The sequence below is a fragment of the Pogoniulus pusillus genome, chromosome 19, assembly GCF_015220805.1.
Source record: "Pogoniulus pusillus isolate bPogPus1 chromosome 19, bPogPus1.pri, whole genome shotgun sequence".
Lineage (NCBI taxonomy): Eukaryota > Metazoa > Chordata > Aves > Piciformes > Lybiidae > Pogoniulus > Pogoniulus pusillus.
In genome coordinates, this window is record NC_087282.1 from 18,811,839 (window position 1) to 18,835,453 (window position 23,615).

Consider the following 23,615-nt stretch of genomic DNA (forward strand, 5'->3'; position numbering starts at 1 on the left):
GAATTTTTTCACATGGAAAGACAAAAGACTTTGTCTATGCAAGGTCCATCTGCTGTCCAGTACTTTTACCTTCACTGATAGTTGAAGCTGCAGTTCGCAGTGGGAAAAGAGCGTTACAGATGTGCAACCACACTTTGCTCTTACCTGGTATTCAAGCTCTGTTCACAAGCAGGCATATGCTTATCTTTGTTTTAATAGCATGAAGGAGAGATTACAGAGCATTTGCTAAAGATTTGCAGAGATTGCAGAATAGAAAGTACTTGGATGAGAGCTGTGCCGGCACTGTTCCAGCATCCAGCAGATTAACTGGGCAAAGGAAGAAGAGCTGAAAAAGGTGCAAATAACTCTTGAGGAAGTGGTTGAGATCAGGCAGTTTCTCAAGGGGAGCTTTATCAAAGCTGCAGGCTGGTGCTGAGGGTTTAGCAGGGAAGATCTTTCACTCAGCCTCCACCAGTGCAAAATTCATGCAGATGGGCAGAGTTAAAATGCTCACAACATGAAAATCTGAAGAGATCTTAAGTAATTTGGGGAAGGCCTTTACCAAAGATTAGTAGTGCCCTTCCACAAGTTTAGTTGCCTTGGGAGAAGTGGGCAGGGTGTAGGAAGAAGTACAGGGGGAAGGAAGAAATCTTCCCTGTTTGTCTCATTTTCTGCCTTTCTTCCCTAAAGATCCTGTTACCAGAAACATAGATCAGTGACAGGACCCTCCTGATCAGGTCCAGGATGGCGATTTCCATCTCCTCACCTGCCTGTTCACACCCCGCACCCCGTCGTGTGCACTGTCTGGGGTCCCAACGGGAGTATGACCTCAATTCCCTTCACAGAAAGCATCAGCACAAGCTCTGTGTGCTCTGATTGTGCCCCAGCTATATGCAGGGAGAAATAGTGCCTTGCTTATAGAGGATTTCCTGTGTGCCATCAGGGAGTCTGCTCTGATTTCTCCTAGAGACTCTAGGTGCTGCTCCAGGCTGCTCCTTTATCTCACACACTAAGTCGTACCACATCCAGGGCTGTATTAAGCTGAAGATAAAGGATCCTCCTTTCTCCTTGCTCACAAACAAAGATAAATTCAATATCTAGTGTAGAGTGTGCATCTTGAGAGCTTGTGTTGAACAAAGGATATTCTGGAGCCTGAAATAGCTCATCTTGCTTCAAGTGGAGTTGTTTTATATCCCCTATCACTTAAGACAGTTGGGTTTTGATCCGGTAACATATCTCCTGTGGGTTGCTGTTACTGGGGAATACTTACTGATCCCTTCCATTGGCAATGATTTTTGTGTGCTTGTGTTTAATAAGACACATCGTATGCATATGCCTGAGGGAATGTGGCTTCAGCCTGGCAAATTTTAATGCCCTTTCTACCTGTTGCAAAACAATGCAGCTGGCTCTTTAAATCAATCAGTCGTGGTGGTTAAAGGAATGCTTCGATGGCAAAGCTACTGGGAAATGATGGGAAGGTGTTGAGCACAAGCCCTATGAGGAGAGGCTGAGGGAGCTGGGATTGGTTAGCCTGGAGAAGAGGAGGCTCAGGGGTGACCTTATTGCTGTCTACAACTACCTGAGGGGTGGTTGTGGCCAGGAGGAGGTTGCTCTCTTCTCTCAGGTGGCCAGCGCCAGAACAAGAGGACACAGCCTCAGGCTGCACCAGGGGAGATTTAGGCTGGAGGTGAGGAGAAAGTTCTTCACTGAGAGAGTCATTGGACACTGGAATGGGCTGCCCGGGGAGGTGGTGGAGTCGCCGTCCCTGGGGCAGTTCAAGGCAAGGTTGGACGTGGCACTTGGTGCCATGGTCTAGCCTTGAGCTCTGTGGTAAAGGGTTGGACTTGATGATCTGTGAGGTCTCTTCCAACCTTGGTGATACTGTGATACTGTAAAAATGTCCTGTGGGGCTGAACTGTTCTTGCTGCCTTTTTTTTTTCCCCCCCTTCTTTTTCCCTTCCTAGTAACTGCTGAGTGGGATGTTTTGCAGCAAGATATATTAATTTTCAACTTCATCATACTCCTTTTAAAGTGTATTAAGGATACCTTGCAGCACCATTCATTTTCTCTTAAAGCAATAAGACAGCAGTGTCTATGTGCATTTCACCAGGGTATTGTGCACTAATGCTTTTGGTGGCGAGATATCAAAGAGTCTTAACACTGAGGGGACCTCTGCAGATTAGTCAGTTCTCTCTGTTAAGGGGAATATCATTCTAATGTGATTGTTAAAATGTGTGTTTCCATTAGTTGTCTTACTGTGCACTGTGCTGTACTGGGATAAAGAGAGTATCTGTCCTGAAGAGGTTGAAACAAAGACAGGGGGAAAACACAACTGGCTAATTGCTGGAAGGAGATGTGTAGGGGTGTGCTAGCCTCAGGGCATGGCAAAATGTAACTGGCATGATGATAAGAGGGGAAGAAAGGTCTGTGATCCAGGTAGAGTATTCTTAAAACTGTAAGGAGGAAGCAGATCCTGCACTGAGTCTGGAGTTTGTGATGTGCTGCCTGTTTCATGGCTTTGATTTCTTCCCAGCAAGACCCTCCACAGGACTGGGAAGACAGATTGGCTGATGTGCACTCTGAGTGCTTCTCTGAGTATTAAAGTAATGGAGTGTTAGGAATGTTTTTATTTATATTTGAATCTGGTTAATATCTCCAAGACTAAATTACTCCATATAGAAACTGCACATGAAGGAGTAATAGGTGCTGTCTAGGCCCCCTGAGGAGACAATATGTGATTGTTAAACTGAAATCAGGACATTTTTTATTCAGTAGCTCAAACCACAGCAATTCATGATTTTAGGCCAATAGATCAGGTTGATTCAGCCATCAGTTTAAGAACCTGGCTTTCAGTTGTAGTCTCCTAATCACAGGATAACTCAAGTTGGATGGAGCCTCAGGAGCTGAGGCTCAAAGTAGGTTTAGCCATGGGATCAAACCAGGTTGCTCAGGGCTGATTCCAGCTGGATGTGGAAAGCCATCAAAGAGAGGTTGCCCTGCAGCTCTGGGCAGCCCTGGAGCCTGATGATTTCTGATCTCTTTTGCTACAGAATGAAGAAGAGGAAATCAAGCTGGAGATAAATATGCTAAAAAAGTACTCCCATCACCGGAATATTGCTACATATTATGGTGCATTTGTAAAGAAAAGCCCTGCAGGCCAAGATGATCAGCTCTGGGTAAGTGTTTGGTGTCATTTATGTTCATCAGATTTATAGCTCCAGTGTGCTCAGCTTGAGACTCTGTCCCACTCTGAAGTCACTGTTCTGAAGAATAACATAGAGAAATGTTGCTCCTCCCTGGATGTCTTCTGTCTCCTATGATTTTCTGTGAGGGTGGGTGTAAAGTATGTCCTGATACATGTGATGTGCTGTCATTCTGATTTGTTGTTAGAGGAGTTTTTTCCCCAAATGAAAGTTTTTGTTGGTGTTTTATTTAGTGGAAGTAAGAGACCTCCTTCTCTTCCTCTCTTCTACTTTCCTTTCTCCTTTGTTTCCTCTCCTTTTATTTAGTTGGAGAATAAAAAGGGAAGAGATGCATTGACAGTAAAACAAAGAAGAAAAATAAATGCTCCATTTCTCTTGGCTTCAAGAATCTCATTTTTCAGTGCTCTTAGCTCTTGTTTTTCTGGTTTTGTACCTTCAAAAGAAAACCCCCAAAAAATAACCCATGAGATGAGAGGAGCACATCTGAGGTTTTTTGATTTATTCAGCAATGTGTGTGATTCAGGAAATGAGATTTTATGCCACTTGGCATCCGGGAAAGTCGTGTATAGCTTGCCACACCTTGATTGTGGTGGAGTGGGTGTTTGCAGTGGTATCTCTGCTGGCACCCTGTCAGTGCTGTGGTAAAGGTGCATGGTGTTTGTCTTCCTGCAGTTGGTGATGGAGTACTGCGGTGCGGGCTCTGTCACTGACCTTGTGAAGAAGACGAAAGGGAATTGTTTCAAGGAAGACTGGATTGCCTACATCTGCAGAGAGGTTCTCAGGGTGAGTTATGCCAGCAGAACTTTGCTGCTCATGTGCAGCAAAAAGGCCCTTCCAAGACTTAGGTTACTAAGATGGTCGCTAGCGAGCATTACCGTTTGAAGGATTTGATCCTTGAGGCTCATGGGCCTTCTGTTTGAAGAACAGAGAATTCCAGTTTCCTGTGGCAAATAAGCTGTCTTCTGAAAGCCCAGATTCTGGGCAAATAGTCTGTTTTCAGTAAGTCTGTCCTCTGCATCAGGAGATCTTACCGCTCGTTACTTCAGCAGTTCGTGCTGTGTAAGATCTTTCCCTTTGTGATCCCTTTAGCTGCACACACTCAAGGACTGCTTTTCTGTGCTGCTAGAAGCAATGTTGACCTAGCAGCATTCCAAAATCTTAAAAGGTGGCCCTGCTGGGGCAGTATGCCCCAAGACACTTCTTGGGGCCATATTTCATTCTGTGCAAGCTTAGAACTTTTTGTTTGTGGGGTTTTGTGGTTCCTGCAAAGTACAGGAAATAAAACAATTCTCAAGTGTCATCTAAATAGCCTGGGAAAACCCAAATTCATGTGTTGGAGCCTGTCATCCTAAATTCAAAACCTATTACAGAGTTCCTGATCCATTTTTCCTTGTAATGGAGTTTTTACTCCTTTTCTAAATAATGGTAAGATAAATGTGTATTCTGGGAGCTGGAATACAAATAGCATGCCAAAGTAATGCTTGGGTAGGGGTAAATCTTCACTTGTGGAGCAGAGGAGTTGAGGCTCATGCTCACAGAACGTTGGCCATTTACAGGGATTTGGCATTAAAGTGCAGATGGCAATAAGTACAGTGGAGAACATGGGGAGAGCTCTGACGGAAGAACATGAGCCAGCAGTGTGCCCAGGTGGCCAAGAGAGCCAGTGGCATCCTGGCCTGCATCAGGAATGGTGTGGTCAGTAGGAGCAGGGAGGTCATTCTGCCCCTGTACTCTGCACTGGTTAGACCTCACCTTGAGTACTGTGTTCAGTTCTGGGCACCCCAGTTTAGGAGAGACATTGAGATGCTTGAGCGTGTCCAGAGAAGGGCGATGAGGCTGGGGAGAGGCCTTGAGCACAGCCCTACGAGGAGAGGCTGAGGGAGCTGGGATTGGTTAGCCTGGAGAAGAGGAGGCTCAGGGCAGACCTTATTGCTGTCTGCAACTACCTGAGGGGTGGTTGTGGCCAGGAGGAGGTTGCTCTCTTCTCTCAGGTGGCCAGCACCAGAACGAGAGGACACAGCCTCAGGCTGTGCCAGGGGAGATTTAGGCTGGAGGTGAGGAGAAAGTTCTTCACTGAGAGAGTCATTGGACACTGGAGTGGGCTGCCCGGGGAGGTGGTGGAGTCGCCGTCCCTGGGGCTGTTCAAGGCAGGATTGGACGTGGCACTTGGTGCCATGGTCTAGCCTTGAGCTCTGTGGTAAAGGGTTGGACTTGATGATCTGTGAGGTCTCTTCCAACCTTGGTGATACTGTGAAGAAAAATCCCAACATCTGAATGGTCTGGTCAGGTTGCTCTTCATTTGCATGTCTCTAATATCTCTAACGCAATGGACACTGAAACATTCAGTTTCTCAACTGAAGCAACTCAACCAACTGAAGATCATAGTAGTATGCTGGTGTTAAATAAGGGGTTGGATTTAATCATGCTGCTTCAAAACCAGAATGACCCAGTTGCACAGAGATTGACAGTGTTTCCTTCTGGAAAATTCAGGACTTGGATGTGAGCTCTGTTTGAAGCCATTAATGTTACAGAGGCTAAGCATTTTGAGTGAAGCACCTCCTGGCTTACTATAATGTATTATTTCAGTGTATTTGTGTTTGTGCTGCTCTAACCAGGGACAGCTTTGAATTGAAGGAGGAGGCAGAATATTGCAAATAGTAGCCAAAGAAAGACAACATTACATTCATAAAGAGGTCTGATAATGGTGTATTGAACTTTCAGTGGTCCTCTTAGCATTGACTGTGATTTTGCTGAACGCAGAATTTAAATCACTGTGGCCAGACAGTCGATCTCTCTGGTCCTCATATAGAGCATTCTGCATTGCTCTTTCCCTCTCTTGTTTGCTTTTAACACGTAGCATGAGGAGGCATTCTTGATTCTGAGGCAGGAATTTAAAATGCTGCCCCACTACTGTCAGGCCTGTAGGTAAAGAAGACAAACTTGTGGTTGCTGTTTTCTCTTCCCCCTGATGTGGGTCTTCGTGATACTAATAACATCTGAAGGACTTTCCCTATGAATGAAGTCTGGGAAAGGTAGAAGTGTAAAAAAAGCAACAAAGCCACGTTCATGATGATAGGAAAAATGAGTAAGTCTGTTTTTCTTTTAGGGCTTGGCACATCTTCATGCTCATCATGTCATCCATCGAGATATTAAGGGACAGAATGTTCTTCTCACAGAAAATGCTGAAGTAAAACTGGGTAAGTTTCCTTAAATGTGTGCTAGAAACTTCTCCAGAGAAAAACCTTCAGTAACCCAAGAGGAACAAATATGCCAAGTAGCACTAATGCTTGTGTTTATAAGGTGTCTGCTATGTAGAAAGAGCTGAAAATAAGACGTGTTCTGCAAGGATGTCACAGCCGGTGAGGAGTGACTTCTGGGCAGTCAAGCACACAACCTGTCTAGTAAGTCACAGCACCATCAGGCCTTCGTGGCAGATCTTGGCAGGCAAAGGCTTCCAGAAGTTGAGGGAGTAAATTGTGCTAATCCATTTCTCTAAGGGAAATGGTCTTAGATGTTTTTCTCTGACAGTAGTTAAAATAGCCCATGTGAAAGGGCAACCACTGAAGAGTACCTCATTACTAATTGTCCTCTCAAAATGGTTGGAGAGTTTACTTCCTTTTCTGGCTGTGACATGTCAGTGTTGACACCTGATTTCCTAAGATTCAAGTACTTACCTCTCTTGAGGTGAGGATGTCTTTCATGTTTTAGTCAGGCATAGTAGAGAATGCATGGCAGTGATTTAAAGAAGCAGTCTCACTTCTATTATTTGGGACGGTCTTTATGCTTTCTCTTTAATAGAAAGAATTCACTGCAGAGTTTGAGAACAAAAGTAATAAATGTGACCTGTGAATGTAGGGTTGGATGTTTGGCTGGAGTGAGTGAAAATAGGTACTTTAAATCTCATTATGGTTTAACCTTACAGTGAAATCCTGGCTTCACTGATGTCAGAGAGGGAGTTTTGCTGTTGTGTTAAATGAAGACAGGATTTTGCATGTAGTCTCTCCAAGAGAAATAAACTAGTCTTCAACTCTTTCCCTTTTAAAACTGGCAACATGGGGGGTTCTTTGTGTTTACAGTCTTGTAAAGTTACTAGTCCCACTACTCTGCACTAAGTTGACAAGAAAGTAAAACCTTTCTAACTGGCTAAAGATGAAACAGATTTACTAAGTACAGCCGTTTTCAGAGAGGTTTAGCTCGTATGTCTTACAGTGAAGAAGCTAGAAACCCAAGAGGTACTCAGTCCAGTTCTGTTCCACTTCAGTGTGCATTCTTCCTACCAGAAGCAGAGAGCACATGAGGAACCCAAAGGTCAGACCCAGCTTCCTGCTGGAGAAGGTTTCCTAAAGAGGCACATTAAATTACAGTGGTATAAATGATTGTGGTTTGCAGATGATCTGAAGCGAGGCAACGGAAGTGAAGAAAATCTGCTCCTTGCTGGTAACCATAGGGTAACCATAGGGCTGTCTCCTCCAGTCCTTTCTTTTCCCTGTTATTTTGTCTTTTCTGTGAATAGCACTCAAATGCTATGCCCAGTGGATCCAATTAGAGTATCTTAGAGGTTTCTTCAAAGAAAAATACAATCACATTATTATTGGTTGTATGGGCCATTCACATCTGAACAAAACCATTTTGCTCTGCAGTGCTGATGAAAGTAACACCCTTTACAGCACAAAGAGCATCACACAGTTCTCTTGTTATAATGAGTCTAAGATCAGAATAAACTAGTATACTCACCAGCTTTTTATGAGGTAGTGTATGAATGTAAGGGAGGAGTTATTCCAAATGCCTTGGTATGAAGTGATGTGATAGTTCTTTCTAGCTTTCACAAATGGCCATGTTAAATACATCCACATTTGCTTTGTAGATAGTATTTTTGCTTTCAGATACAACTTCAGGGTCTTGAGTCCCACTCAGTGTAGTGTCTAATGTGATGGTTTGGGTGTTACCCACCCCCCCACACACTCAGTAAATCACTCAGACTAGACTCAGCCAGCTCTGAAAATTGAATGAAGCTTTGTATTTACAGCTTAGCAGAATAGACAAGCAGATATTTACAGTATATACAGTTACAGACAGAAATATGCAAGTTAAAAGGTAATACAGAAACACAACTCCCCTCCCAGAAACTTAAATCCCCAGGAGGGGCTCTCAACCACCCTTCCACCTTCTCCCATCCCCCTCTAACTTACCCCAGATCTTGCCTTATGCCCAAGGAAGAATGGAGGGTCAGCCAGGGGGTTAGGAAGCAAGTGGATTAATCAGAGAGATGGCAGGTTAAGTTAGAGAGAGAAATGCAGCCCACAGCCCAGACAGAGAGCATCTCCCTTACCTATGTTTGGATTCTTGCTTTTATACATCTCAGCAAGCTTATGAGTGAAGTAGACATCAGCATTGTTTTCCTTTCACAGCCTGTAATCTAGTTCTTCTCACCAAAACATTCTAGCTAGCTTCAAACTAGCACATTGTGCTAGTTTGAAGCAAGTGAGAATGTTTTGGTAACAGAACTAGATAACGGGCAGTGGAATTAAAAACATGGTGTCAACTTCTCTCACAGTTACGCTGAGAACTCTGGGAAGAAGAAAGACTTTTTCTCCATTTTTGTTTCTCACTCTTGCTTTTGCCTTAGACCTGGTCACATCTCATTAACCCTGCTCCTACTAACCCTGCTCCCTAACCTCTTGGCTGCACCTCTTTTCTTCCTGAGAACTGGGGTAAGGTTGAGAGGGGCCGGGGGGAGGTGTTGGGGTGGTTTGAGAGCCCCTCCTGGGGACTTAGGTTTCTGGGAGGGGAGTTGTGCTTTTGTATTGTTTATCCTTTGTATATTTCTGTATATAATTGTATATAACTGTATATATTGTAAATAGCTGCTTGTAAATTCTGCTAGCTGTAAATAAATTGCTTCATCTATATTCCCAGAGGCCGTCTGAGTTAGCTGGGGCAAATACAAAAGTGTGGGAGGGGCGGGGTAACCCCCAAACCATCACATTTTTAATTGGCTTTCCCAACGTGGGGCTAGAGATTTCAGTGAGTGGAAATTAGCTCTGGGAATTAAGATGAAGCTGATCAAGCAGCTATTGTATTTGGTTGGTGCATTGCTCTGGTCTGGTTTTGTTTACTTGGCATTTAATTGGATAAAAGCTCAAATTGTTGCTTATTTTATTGATCTGGCTTATAATAAGGCTAAAGCTAAGGTTTCAGATATGTTCTGGAGCTGGGGTGATTTTATTCTTGGTTATGCTGGTTTTAATATCTCTGAGAATATTACCAAGGATATCACAGGAGCTCTGGTCAATAATGTGACAATCAATGGAAATTCTGCTTTGAATATGGCTCTAATGAGAGTTATTCAGCCTAAGACAGGAATTCCAACTGTTTGCATAGGCACATGCTCGTGTAAAACTGTTTTTCTTCTCACAGTTTTTAATATTTGCCTCATGATTTTGATATTCATATTAATTTTGGCATTATTGGTGAAAAATTCAAAACCAGCTTCTGTAAGAGCTAGGAAAAATTCTGTGTCTCAGAAGCAGTCTCTTTCACAGCAAAACAAGGGAACACAGTCATCGGCTTCCCCCTTGCCAGCCTCTGCCCCTCCTTCTCCAAGTGCTGGGAACACAGCCAGTGTTCCTGCCAATAACGTAAACAATGATAAGGATAACCAAAACAAGCAGCAGAGTTTAGCAGGAGCCTCAGGAGCACAGGCAAATACCCAAAATCAGAATGTTCCTTGCAACAATCAAAACACGTCAGGGTTGGCAGGCATCCCAGGAGGACAGGCAAACAATCCCACTAATGCTAATGCTAATGCTGGTAACACTAGCCCAGTCAGTCCAAATCCTAATGACACCAGCTCAGCCAATTCAAACCCCCAGCCAGCAGACCAGAACCAAAATACTCCTGTTAAAAGCAAGGCAGATTTGAACTCACAAGCTCCAGTTCAGACCCCTAAGGATACAAATGCTCCAAGTCAGACCTCCAATAATTCAAGTGCTCCAAGTCAGACCCCTAAGGATTCAAATCCTCCAGCAGACACATCCAAGTCTGTTGCTGCTCAGGCCCTTCTGGCACCTGCTAAGGCAAAAGCTAAGACAAAGAGTGGTTCGCAGGAGGATGTAAGAGAGGGGACCTCTGGTGATCAGCAGCAAGAAGAGGAGGAAGAGGAGGCAGTTAGTCTGCGAGACCTTGTAGATGTGCTGAGACAACAATACTCAAGTGAGAGGAGCGCTGTGAGGTTAGCTGCCAGGAGAGAGGATGGTTCCAATGAGTTTAGGAATGCTATGAGGAAGATTGTGTTAGGCCAGGCACCACCAGATCAACAGGAAGAGGAGGAGGAAGATGACATCCAAGGCTCCAAGGATCCACTCAGAGAGGTCAGGGAAGTTAGGAAGGAATACACAAGGGAATCAGGCGAGCCAATCCTAAGCTGGCTAGTGAGATGCCGTGGCATTGGTGCTAATGCCCTGCAGGTAGGAGACAAGTCTGCCAAGCAGCTAGGACCACTCACTAAGGAGAGTGGAGTGGACAAACACCTGGCAAGTCCTCTTGGTAGGGTTAGCTTGTGGACACGCCTTCTGTTGGCTGTGGCTATGAGATATCCTTCCCGAGATGATTTGCCATGGGCTGCCAAGAAGTGGAACACCGTTGAGCAGGGAATTAAGCTTCTGAAGGAGTTTGCTGTGAAGGAAGTGCTTTATGGAGATCATGGCACTCATGAGCCTGATGATATTCCTTTGGGAACAGGTCTCATGAAGAAGCTGATTAAGCTTGCTCCTTCATCCTATGCTAACATCTTGGCCAGTAAATTCCTAGCAAGGAGTGATAATGGAAGATCTTTCACTGTTGGTGAATTCACTGACCAGCTCAGGCAGATAGAGGACAGCTTGTCACATTCTGGTATAATCTGTGCCATAAAAACTATGACTTCTGAAATAAAGAGCATGAAAGATGGTTTTGAGAATACCATGAAAGAACTGAAGGAGGATCTCAAAAATCTGGTAAAAGATACCGTTCCTGCATCATCTGAATGGGTGCATGTTTCTGCAGTCAGGAACAGACGCCCACCTCCTGCAAGGCAATTCCAGCCCAGGAGGAGACAAATTCCACCCAGACAGCAGCAATCACGTGCGTCACTGTGGATACTTCTGCGTGACACATACGGGGAGAACATGAACAAATGGGATGGTAAACCTACTTCAGCTCTTTCAAAGAGGGTCAGGGATCTGCAGAGTGGCAGAAACAGAGGCAATAATGCCAGGAAAGTAGCTGTCACTTCTTCAGCTCCCGAGAGCAACTGCAATTGTTCCAACAGTTGCAGTTCCTCTCACAACAACACCAATCACTGTGTACACCCTACATGCCATGTTCAGCATTAGGGGTGCCCTGCCTCCAGCCAGGAGGAGGAAAGGGATAGTGGAGAAAACCGAATCTATTGGAATGTATTCATTAGGTGGCCTGGCAGTTCAAGAGTTCGGAAATACAGGGCTTTAGTTGACACAGGTGCTCAGTGTACTTTATTGCCATCTAATTGCAAAGGGACAGAGTCCATTTCTATCTTTGGAATCACTGGTGGATCTCAAGAGTTAACTAAGATACAGGCTGAGATCAGTTTAACTGGTAAAGAGTGGAAGACACATACTATTGTAACTGGTCCTGATGCGCCTTGCATTCTGGGAATTGACTTTTTGAGACAAGGTTGTTTCAAAGATCCTAAGGGTCATAAATGGGCTTTTGGAATAGCATCTGTAGAGATTGAGGATGATAAATTGAAATTGTCCATTAGGCCTGAACTTTCTGATGAATCTGCAGTTGTGGGACATCATGACATAGAGGACCTGGAAGTGCCAATTGCAACTCAAACTGTTCATCATAGGCAGTACAGAACTAACCGTGACTCTTTGTTGCCCATTCATCAGCTGATTCGTCAATTGGAGAGTCAGGCTGTCATCGAGAAAGCTCATTCACCTTTCAACAGTCCCATCTGGCCTGTGCGCAAACCTACGGGCGACTGGAGACTGACAGTTGACTTTCGTGCCCTCAACGAGGTGACGCCACCCATGAGCGCAGCTGTGCCGGACATGCTGGAACTCCAGTACGAGCTGGAATCGAAGGAGGCTAAATGGTATGCAACCATAGACATTGCTAATGCTTTCTTCTCTATTCCCATAGCAAAGGAGTGCAGGCCTCAGTTTGCATTCACCTGGAGAGGAATCCAGTACCAGTTCAATCGTTTGCCTCAGGGGTGGAAACACAGCTCAACCATCTGTCACTCAGTCATCCACAATGCACTGGAGAAAGGTAAAGCTCCAGAGCACATCCAGTACATCGACGACATCATTGTGTGGGGCCAAACTGCTAAGGAAGTCTTCGAGAAAGGTAACAAAATCATTGACATTCTGTTGCAAGCAGGTTTTGCCATTAAGAGAGACAAGGTCAAAGGACCTGCCAAGGAAATTCAGTTTCTGGGAGTGCGGTGGCAGGATGGTCGCCGTTACATTCCTCAGGATGTGATTAACAAAGTCTCTACCATGGCTGTTCCCACCAGTAAGAAGGACACACTTTCTTTTCTTGGTGTGGTGGGATTTTGGAGACTACACATTCCTGGTTTCAGTCAGATTGTCAAACCTCTGCATGATGTGACTCGTAAGAGAAACAATTTCGAGTGGGGACCTGAACAACAAGCAGCCTTTGATCAAATCAAACGAGAAGTAGTCCATGCAGTGGGCTTGGGACCTGTGAGATCTGGTCCAGACATTAAAAACATTCTGTACACGGCTGCCAGTGATAATGGTCCAACTTGGAGTCTCTGGCAGAGAGCTCCAAATGAGACACGTGGTCGTCCACTTGGTTTCTGGGGACGTTGTTACAGAGGTTCAGAGACAAATTACACTGCAACTGAGAAAGAGATTCTAGCAGCCTATGAGGGAGTGAAAGCAGCTTCTGAAGTGATTGGAACTGAGTCACAATTACTTTTAGCTCCTAGACTGCCAGTTCTAAACTGGATGTTCAAAGGCAAAGGTTCATCACCACATCATGCCACAGATGCAACCTGGTCTAAATGGATGGCTTTGATAACCCAACGAGCACGAATGGGTAATCTTGACCGACCTGGTCTAGTGGAGGTGATCACCAACTGGCCGGAAGGCACAGACTGTTCCAAACCTCCAGAGGAGAAAATAACTCGTGCTGAGGAAGCTCCTCCCTATGGTGATCTCTCTGATCAGGAAAAGAACTATGCTTTGTTCACAGATGGTTCCTGTCGTCTTGTTGGGAACAAGCGAATATGGAAGTCAGCAGTTTGGAGTCCAACCAGGAGAGTTACCGAAACGAAAGATGGCGAAGGAGAATCCAGTCAGTTCACTGAGGTAAAAGCTGTTCAACTTGCTCTTGATGTGGCTGAACGTGAGAATTGGCCTATCCTTTACCTCTACACCGACTCGTGGATGGTAGCCAATGCTCTATGGGGTTGGCTAAAGGACTGGAAGAAGAATGGTTGGCAGAGGAAAGGAAAGCCTATTTGGTGTGCTGATCTATGGCAGGACATTGATGCACGGCTGGAGAAAATTCCAGTGAAGGTGCGGCACGTAGATGCACACATGCCTAAGAGCAGAGCCACTGAGGAACATCAACATAACCAGAAGGCAGACCAAGCTGCTAAGATTTCTCAAGTTGATACCAACTCTGATCTTGACATTGACCTTGATTGGAAACACCGAGGTGAGCTGTTCTTAGCTCGGTGGGCCCATGACTCATCTGGACATCAAGGCAGAGATGGAACATACCGATGGGCTCGTGATAGGTCAATTGACTTGTCTATGGACGCTATCACCCAAGTCATCTATGACTGCGACATTTGTGCTGCTATTAAGCAGGCTAAGCGAATCAAGCCCTTATGGTATGGTGAGAGATGGTCAAAGTACAAGTATGGTGAAGCCTGGCAGATTGACTACATCACTTTACCTCGATCACGTTCTGGCAAGCAGTATGTGCTAACGATGGTAGAAGCCAGCACTGGATGGTTGGAAACCTATCCAGTTCCACATGCTACTGCACGTAACACCATTGTTGGTTTGGAGAGACAGATCTTGTGGAGACATGGAACTCCAGAGAGAATTGAGTCAGACAATGGTACTCATTTCAAGAACAATCTTGTGAAAAACTGGGCCAAAGAGCATGGTATTGAATGGATCTATCACATACCCTACTATGCACCAGCTTCAGGGAAGATTGAACGCTACAATGGTTTGCTGAAAACCACCCTAAAAGCCATGGGGGGTGGAACTCTGAAAAACTGGGACAAGCATTTAGCAGAAGCTACCTGGTTGGTAAATAGTAGAGGTTCAGTAAACAGAGCAGGACCTGCACAATCAGATTTGGTTCAAACAGTAGACGGTGATAAAGTTCCTGTTGTACGTGAGAAGAATCTGTTAGGGAAAACTGTTTGGGTATTTTCTCCTTCGGGCGAAGGGAAACCTGTCCGAGGGGTGGTATCTGCTGAAGGTCCTGGTCATACATACTGGGTAATGCAGGAGAATGGTGAAATCCAGTGTATTCCACAGAGAAATCTAACCTTAGCTGAGAGAGTTTAAATCCAAGTTGTTAGGAGTTTTCTGCTCTAGGTAACATCGGCGCCCAACACTGAAAGAATCTACGATAGAATCTACAGTACGTGAGCACGAACCCAACATCATCTGGGAGTCCCTGTTCTGAGCTTTTGAATCACCTACATCTGATTGAAGTGTGAACTGAACTTGTATATATTGCTTTAGATGTAAATATTGGTTTAGATTAGTTTGGATAATTCTCAGCGATACTCTGAGCGAAGTAGACAAGGGGTGGATTGTGCTAGTTTGAAGCAAGTGAGAATGTTTTGGTAACAGAACTAGATAACGGGCAGTGGAATTAAAAACATGGTGTCAACTTCTCTCACAGTTACGCTGAGAACTCTGGGAAGAAGAAAGACTTTTTCTCCATTTTTGTTTCTCACTCTTGCTTTTGCCTTAGACCTGGTCACATCTCATTAACCCTGCTCCTACTAACCCTGCTCCCTAACCTCTTGGCTGCACCTCTTTTCTTCCTGAGAACTGGGGTAAGGTTGAGAGGGGCCGGGGGGAGGTGTTGGGGTGGTTTGAGAGCCCCTCCTGGGGACTTAGGTTTCTGGGAGGGGAGTTGTGCTTTTGTATTGTTTATCCTTTGTATATTTCTGTATATAATTGTATATAACTGTATATATTGTAAATAGCTGCTTGTAAATTCTGCTAGCTGTAAATAAATTGCTTCATCTATATTCCCAGAGGCCGTCTGAGTTAGCTGGGGCAAATACAAAAGTGTGGGAGGGGCGGGGTAACCCCCAAACCATCACACACATCTAGATAAAGCATAAGTTATTCTGTAATGTCTTTCTAGACCAATTTGTCTGCTGTAGCCTCTCTGGCAGGTTCACTGTGCTGTTTATTTGATCCTTCTGTCAAAAACAAAACAAAAAAAAGGCAGTTACATTTCAACAATTGGACAAGACAGACTGGAGGAGCTTGGCTTTGATATGCATTTTAGCTCAAAGGTTTAGTATTCCAAACAGTATGAAAGTAACTGTGTAGAGTTACTTGAGTATTGCATCCCAGTTCTGGGGCCCCCAACACAAGAAGGACATCAAACTGTTGGAATGTGTCCAGAGAAGGGTCATGAAGATGATCAGAGGGCTGGAGTAGCTCACCTATGAGGACAGGCTGCTAGAATTGGGTCTGTTCAGCCTGGAGAAGGTTCCAAGGAGATCTTTTAGCAGCTTTCCAGTCCCTAAAGGGGACCTAGAAGAGAGCTGAGGAAGGACATTTTACAAGGGATTGCAGTGATAGGATGAAGGGCAATGACTTCAAGCAGGAATATTCAGACTGGATATTTGGAAGAAATTCTTTATGGCAAGGGTGGTGAGGCACTGGAACAGGTTGTCCAGGGAAGTTGTGGATGCACCCTAGAAGTGTTCAGGGCCAGCTTGGATGAAGTCCTGTGTCCAGTTCTGGGCTCCTCACTTCAAGAGAGATGTTGAGATACTGGAACGTGTCCAGAGAGGGGTGACAAAGCTGGTGAGGGGCCTGGAGCACAGCCCTGTGAGGAGAGGCTGAGGGAGCTGGGGGGGTGCAGCCTGCAGAAGGAGGCTCAGGGGTGACCTCATTGCTGTCTACAACTACCTGAAGGGAGGCTGTAGCCAGGTAGGGGTCAGTCTCTCCTCTCAGGCAACCAGCAACAGAACAAGGGGTCACAGTCTCAGCTTGTGCCAGAGCCGGTCTAGGCTGGATGTTAGGAGGAAGTTCTTCCCAGAGAGAGTGATTGGCATTGGAATGGGCTGCCCAGGGAGGTGGTGGAGTCGCCATCCCTGGAGGTGTTCAAGAAAAGCCTGGATGAGGCACCTAGTGCCATGGTCTGGTTGATTGGACAGGGCTGGGTGCTAGGTTGGACTGGATGATCTTGGAGGTCTCTTCCAGTCTCATGATTCTGTGATACCCACAGTGGGGTGACTGGACCTATATGATCCTTAAGGTCCTTTCCAACCCATTCTATGATTCTGTGATAACCAAGCAAACACTCTGCCACATGGATACAGCTCTTTATTCATTTCTTTACCTCTGCTTGGCTTTTCAGTGGATTTTGGTGTTAGTGCCCAGCTAGATAGGACTATTGGGAGAAGAAACACGTTTATTGGCACACCATATTGGATGGCACCTGAAGTCATTGCTTGTGAAGAGAACCCAGACTCCACATATGATTACAGAGTAAGTGTTAAAATGCTGCATGAGATAGAAAACATGCAGGTTACTGATGAAATTCTGCTCAAGTGCTTCGTGGGAAAAGTCCAACCTTCTTTCAAAGCACAGCAATGTTAGAACTGTACAAGTAGAAGTGTCTGCAATATATGGTTGGTGACTCTTTTTAAGAGTGGAGTTGAATTATAATATCACTTTTTTGTGAATTGCTGATACATGGAAGAGACTTTCATAAACTTCTGTGCAAAAAAAACCCCCAGCCCTCATGCTTGAAAGTTTCAGGTCAGGATAGAAAAGAAAGGAAAGGTAAATTTAGAAGCAGCACTTGAAGTAGTGTAAGACTAATGGCAAGTTACAACTCCTCACTGTGATAGAGCTGGTTTACTTTGTAAACAGTTGCAAATCCTGGGTTAATTTGCAATGGTTATTATCACTTATTTATGAGCATGTGACTGTGAGAGGTTTCCTATCACAGAATGCTTTATGATTATTCTTGGGGTGGCTGAGGTGAAAAGGCATAGAATTTCTGGTGTTCCAGTTTGTGCTCATTGCCTCATTTCCTGTCACTGAGAACCACTCAGATGCCTGGCCTCATTGTCTTTACTCTCTTCCCACCAAGAATTTCCTCACTTGAGACATCCATGAGCCTTTCTTTCTCCACACTGAGCAGTTCCATCTCTCTCAGTCCAGAGCCTCCCAGCTCCAATCCTTTTGAACATCTTTGGGGTCTCCAGTACAAGGCAGTCACAGACACACTGGAGTGAGTGCAGCGAAGGCACACAAAGACAGCTGTTGAGGACTCTTTTTTTACCTCTCCTCTTGACTCTTAGAACACACTAGTGCTGCTCCCAAGCCAGTAGGCTTACAAAGCCTGTTTTTTGTTCTCTGGCCCATTTCCAGCAGTGGTGTCAGTCAGCTGGCTGCTCTTACCATGCAGGGTGTTTTCCAGGGATGACTTTCTAAGCAGACATCTTCTGAATGACCCTCATCACTCTTTTGGTGCAGGTGTTCTCTTGGTTGCCACCTTGTACCTGAACCTTATTAAGGCTTCAGAAATATTTCTTAGAAGAACCTGTTACTGCTTCCACTTTATAGTGATTCAGAGGCTATGATACTCCCTTGCTGGGAAGTTTTGTGCTGTGCTGGCAGAGTGACATCACATTGTGTGAATGGCAGTCATGACCAAATAATGTTCTTGGGTTTTATTTTTCATATGACATAAATCTTCTTTTGAATCCTCGAGAAGCTAGTTTCTTACTTAATAAAAAAGTCAGGGTTGTGAATCTGTTAACATCTCAGTTTTGTTGTTAAACTCCATCACAAACTGTGATGCAAACTGTTTTTCAGCTTGCATGAAGCAGTTCAGAGCAGCTGGACTGGAAGGGTCTCTTGGTAAAGTCACATTTAGTTAGAAAGCCTTGCTGTGTTTGAGCTGCTATCCAGGTAGTTGTATATTGTTTCCAGTCTTCACAGGTTTACCTTCTGTTGCTGCCTTTTAGAAGACAGAGGCCCTACAAGGTGGCTCACTTGTGTGTCTCTCATTTGGCTACATTTAGACACCAAAGGATAATAAAATAATGCATGTGATTAATCAAGTGAAAATCCATGAAGGTTTTACAGCCACTGGTAGTGTTTTTGATTTACCTTCCATGATCAAAACCTGGCTCTCAGCATCCAGATGAGCTGGTGAAAGAGACTGCTCCAAGTTAACTGAGCTGAGCATAGTACAGCATAAATCAGACTGCATGATGTGCTCTCCTCCAAAAACATGTGACTAGAGACTTTGTAGACAGAAAGAGTCAGGCCCTGAGGCCAGACTATAATTTCTGTTCCATAAGTGTAGAAACTCAGCAGTGACTGCTCTGAAATAAGAATTAAGACCAAGAATTTTTTTGGCTAGGAGTGGAGGAGTGAGGCACTGCTGTGTCTCACTGTCTCATGAGAGCAGTTTAAGAGATTTGAGACATATATTGAAACATTTCCTGCTATATTCTGGCTCTTTTTTAATGCAGAAGGTCTGCATTTTGGGGCTGGCTGCTTAAATGATGAATCAGCTGTTCAGAGTTGCATGGGAAATGGAAAGCTTCTGGCTATTAGCATGCTTCTTAAAAGCTCAGTAGGGAATGGGAGGGAGCAGAATGTATGTCACTCCAACTAAAACAACCCAATCCAGGAGAAATCTAGGAAGACTGTAAAAACAAACAAAAAAACACCCACCACCAAACCAGAAAACCCAAAGGAAACAAACAACCCTCCCTTTCAGTGCTGCAAACTGCATTGTGCCATGTTTCTTTCCCTGCAGAGTGACCTGTGGTCTCTGGGAATCACTGCCATTGAAATGGCTGAAGGAGCTCCTCGTAAGTGATTTACCATAAAGGTGTCTGTGACTTGTGTACGTGTTCTCTGTAACAATAACTCATGCTTGACTAATTTTCAGAGCAAATACTGGTTCTGGTTATCTTTAAAGATAATGTATGACTTTTTCATGTAGGCTTTTGTTTTCCTCTTTTTTAAGACCCTTTTAATGCTGTATTGTGATTCCTTAACTTCACTTTGTAGAAGAGCAAATTCTTTTTTTCCTTTGAGCTCTTGTTGGCATCCCTGTGTCAATCACTGCCTGTAGGTACAGCTAAATAGAAGCAATTGACACTTTAGAAGAAAAATTGACAAGAGGCCAGAGAGAGAAGTTAGGCCTAAAGGCTATATTTTCTCTCTGGGACTGACTTGATTCATACAGGTTTTGGGATGAATACTTTTTGTGCTTATGTCCTGGCTTCTGTCCAAGAGCATGTTCCCAACCTGGCTGCAGATAGCTGCAGTTCCCCAGCCTGTCCTCGCCAGCCAGCTGCCCGCCTCGCTCCTCCAGTTGGCCTCTTGCAGCCACAGGGCAGAGGTCAGCAGCTGCTGTGTGGATGCAAAGACCCTGAGGAGTTTTGTTTCCACAGAGGACCCATTGCTTTGCCCCAGTGCCCCCGAGACAGATGTGATGTGCTCAGATATGCTGTCGCTGAGGAGAGCACAGGAGATGAAATAAGTTCTCCTCTGGCCTGAGCTTGGGAGCACGTAGGCTGTGCTTTTAAAAAACACACTTGGCTGTTGTCCCATCAGACTTGGTTTTCAGGAGCCAGCTGGAGTTCAGCAACACTTTCAGACACTGTACTTCAGCCTGGATGAAACTTCCTGAGACAGGAGTCTGTGGCAAGTTCCCTTAGACACAGATTTTGTAGCTGTGCGTGCTGATTCCTCGTGCCACTTGTGTTTGATGTTTGCACCAGTTTTGACAGGGCGATGCTGGGAATTACAGTCTGCTGCATTGTGTTTTGCTGACTGTAATGCAGCAGTGCCTGGACCCCTAGCTGGAAAACAGACTTTTTCTGCCCCCCATCCCCACTCTTTCACCTGCTATTGAAAATTCAAGAGAAAAAGTCAAAACTAGAACTCAGATGTGAAAAGTAATAGGAGGTGAATGCTGGCAAAGGAATGAATAGAAAGCTGAGAAGGCTTTCCCAAACCAGTGTGTTCTCACTTTTACTAGTTCTGTAAAGCCATAAATCCATTCCTGTGAGGAGAAGCACCGCTGAACACTTGGATATCATAAGAAACCAGCCTTCCTATGGTTTCTATCAGTTGTTGTGCAGTAGTTCTGGTTTGTAAAGGAGGACCTCTGACCCTCAGTATTTTTCCATGAAAGATGGAGCACACTCACAATTTCACACAATTCCTGGGACAGATGAGATGTGACATTTTCTGCAGAGTTCTTTCTAGCTTCAACTTTCCACAAGAGTAACACTAATGAGAAGTACACTGAGCTGAAGAGAAACTAGCATCTGAATGCATGAGTAGAGTCTCTTTCAGATTGTCTAGTAATGGTGCTCACGCTCCCCAAACACAGAACAGATGAGATGTGTGCTTAGTCATTATGCTCTGTGCCACTGATGCAGTTGATGAACTCTCTGCTTCACATCAGGTGTTCTTCATACTGCATTTTCTCTTATGCCATGAATGATGTAGTTAATAGTTTGGTTAAATTTTAGCTTATCATTTATCTGAACCATAGCCAGACATCATAAACTCGATAAGTGTTCAATCCTAGCTTGAACTTCTATTTATATGAAAATCTCTTGTAGTGTATTAGAAAGGTGAGCTTTTTTAATGTCCTTCTCAAGCCTTCTATATAAAAAAGATGAAGAAAGTTGCATTTGTTTCTGCAGCCTTTCTTTCAACTCTTTTTTAACGAAAAACAGTGAAAGATTTCTTTGTGCTCAGAGAATTTCTTTCCTGGCTGTAGTGTGAATTTTGTTGAGTAGTGATGTGGCTCTGTGGCCAGTGCTGTGCTGTTAGAAGTGGGATTGTTTGTGGAGGATTGCTCTTCTCTGCCTGGGGAGTCAGGCTTCTGTCTGACTGGGTAGGCATGGTCAGGCTGTGGGAGGGACATGGTGGGGGCAGGATGTGTACCCCTCAATAGCTTGTGGTTTCCTTTGCAGCCCTGTGTGACATGCACCCCATGAGAGCACTCTTCCTCATCCCACGGAACCCACCCCCAAAGCTGAAATCCAGAAAATGGTAAAGAGATGTGTCAAAACTGTCAGGTTTCTGCATTGGACTTGGGAGGTTTTGGAGCTGTCTTGTCTGGAGACAATAATTATCTTGCTAAATCCTACAGTGATCTATACAAAGCCTTTCCTAGGAAGCAACGCCTCTCTTTTGAACTCTGCCTAGGTGGCAGCAGCCATTGTAGTTTGGCATGAGTGGCTGAAATTGCAGTATGGACAAGGCTTGGGTGGGCTGCTTGGGGTGAGTGCTTCGCCAGAAGACTGCATGGACATCGTAGGACTAATGGCAGTCACTGTGGCCTCTGGGGAATTAGTTTGTCTTTTAAATGAAACATATGAAGAGAATCTTCACTTGTATCAAAAGGGTGAGAGTTGTGTTGCTTAGGCTGTGGGTTTGTTGGTGTGGAGGTACATTCAGAGCAGTTTCACTGAGAGGGTGGTCAGGGTGGAGTTCACCACCATCGCCCTCAGTGCTGTGCTTTTTCTCAGGAGGCACACTGGTGACAAAACTCACATGGCCTCATTGAAAAGGAAAACTCACAGAGTTAGTGCTCTCCGTCATTTTGGGGCAGTGCTTGGTGCACAAGTTGGAAAGGATTATGGTTTCCTCCATTTTTCTGTCTTATTCAGGTCAAAAAAATTCCTAAACTTTGTTGAAAGTTGCCTTGTGAAAAATTATTTGCATCGACCATCGACTGAGACCTTGCTCAAGCATTCTTTCGTCCGAGACATGCAGAACGAACGGCAAGTGCGCATCATGCTGAAAGACCACCTGGACAGGACCAGGAAGAAAAAAGGAGAGAAGGGTAATGCAGCAAAAGCAATAAAAGGGACTGCAGAAAGTAGGTCCTCTTCCAAATTTGGCAGTAAATTGCAAGGCAGGTGCAAATGAAATGCTAAAGCCAGGAAAACTGTGAGAAAGTGTTGTCCTTGATCTTTTTGACAGTCAGGCCCTTAATGGTAGTTAAGTGCTAAAGTCTTTGGAACCTGTCTGACCCTGAGTCACTGAGAGCAACCCTAATGCTAACAGCATGAGCAAAGAGCCAAGTCTAGGTCCATACTTTGAGTATGCAGGTAGCGCTCAGTGAGCAAATGCTGTCTCTTAGCTCACCTGTCTGTTCCCCTGTCATGTACCTGTTGCATTGCCATCTAATTTTAGCTTGTGAGTTTTTAAGGGCCAGACATGCTCCTTAAGCTTTGTGCAATGGAGTGTCCATGAGACCTCAAGAAGGCCTTTAAGCTCTAAGAAAACAGAAATGAGTGTAATGAATCATCTGTTTCACACAGTGGCTGAAGAAAAAGGGAATCTGAGTTTCTTCCAAATGCTAGCCTTACTCTTCAGAGCAAAACCTGGAAGAAGTAGTGCTGGAATGGGCATGATAGTTGTGTAAATGCCTGTGCACAGCAGACTGAGGTCTGGGCCAAGTTGAGAGGGAGCCAGAACCTACTGACTGCCTATGTTCTCTCTCCTCTCTAGCCCTTCAGTGTATTTGGTGTTGGCAGGGGCACTGTGAAGATCAGTAACTATCAGGGTAAACTTGGAAAGCACTACGTGGTCGGAAAGTGGCTTATAGACTCCAAGTATTGATTTGACAACATGAAGTGCCTAAAATGAAATTGCAATTGCATTGTGGATTTACTGACTCAAATAGCAGCTGCAAATTCTGCCACCTCTTTCAGCTATGAATCTCGAAGCACATTCAGATGGAAAGATAGTGAGAGTTTCTCACAAGTGCCCTTGGCACGAGGTAGTGCAGTGATAACAGTCACTTCTTGATAGATAGTTAGGTTTTGGCCTGAAAAGTGCTATTTTTAATCAAAACTCATCTGAAAAGGGAACAATGCTAAATTGCCAGGCTATACACTTCAAAGTGATGACTTGAAAAATAAAAATAGGTCCCCCTTTAGTGTGCTATGTAGCCAGCAATGCAGAGCACCTAGCCCTTAGCCTGCTTCATGTTAGTCTTGAGGAGAACTTTTAAAGTTATGAGTCAGCTTCTTCTGAAGCCCTGCGCTGAAACTATTGTTAATTTATTATCCCTACTTCTTTTTTAAGTTATTTGCTTTAATACAAAGGGAAATCTGGACTTACTCAAGGCCTCAACTTAGCCATACAGCAAGGATAC

General features: G+C 44.6%; 1 protein-coding gene across 6 annotated transcripts in view; it reads left to right on the top strand.

Annotated features, from left to right (window-relative positions):
* The window catches only part of NRK (Nik related kinase), a 118,526-nt gene that overhangs the window by 40,528 nt on the left and 54,383 nt on the right, over positions 1 to 23,615 (top strand). For all 6 annotated transcript variants that reach the window (XM_064159549.1, XM_064159553.1, XM_064159552.1 and 3 more), the window contains exons 4-10: positions 3,030 to 3,155; positions 3,855 to 3,965; positions 6,289 to 6,379; positions 16,815 to 16,945; positions 19,239 to 19,293; positions 21,421 to 21,499; positions 22,120 to 22,295. In XM_064159549.1, coding sequence (XP_064015619.1) covers positions 3,030 to 3,155; positions 3,855 to 3,965; positions 6,289 to 6,379; positions 16,815 to 16,945; positions 19,239 to 19,293; positions 21,421 to 21,499; positions 22,120 to 22,295 — 769 coding nt within the window. The remainder of the gene's footprint in view (positions 1 to 3,029; positions 3,156 to 3,854; positions 3,966 to 6,288; positions 6,380 to 16,814; positions 16,946 to 19,238; positions 19,294 to 21,420; positions 21,500 to 22,119; positions 22,296 to 23,615) is intronic.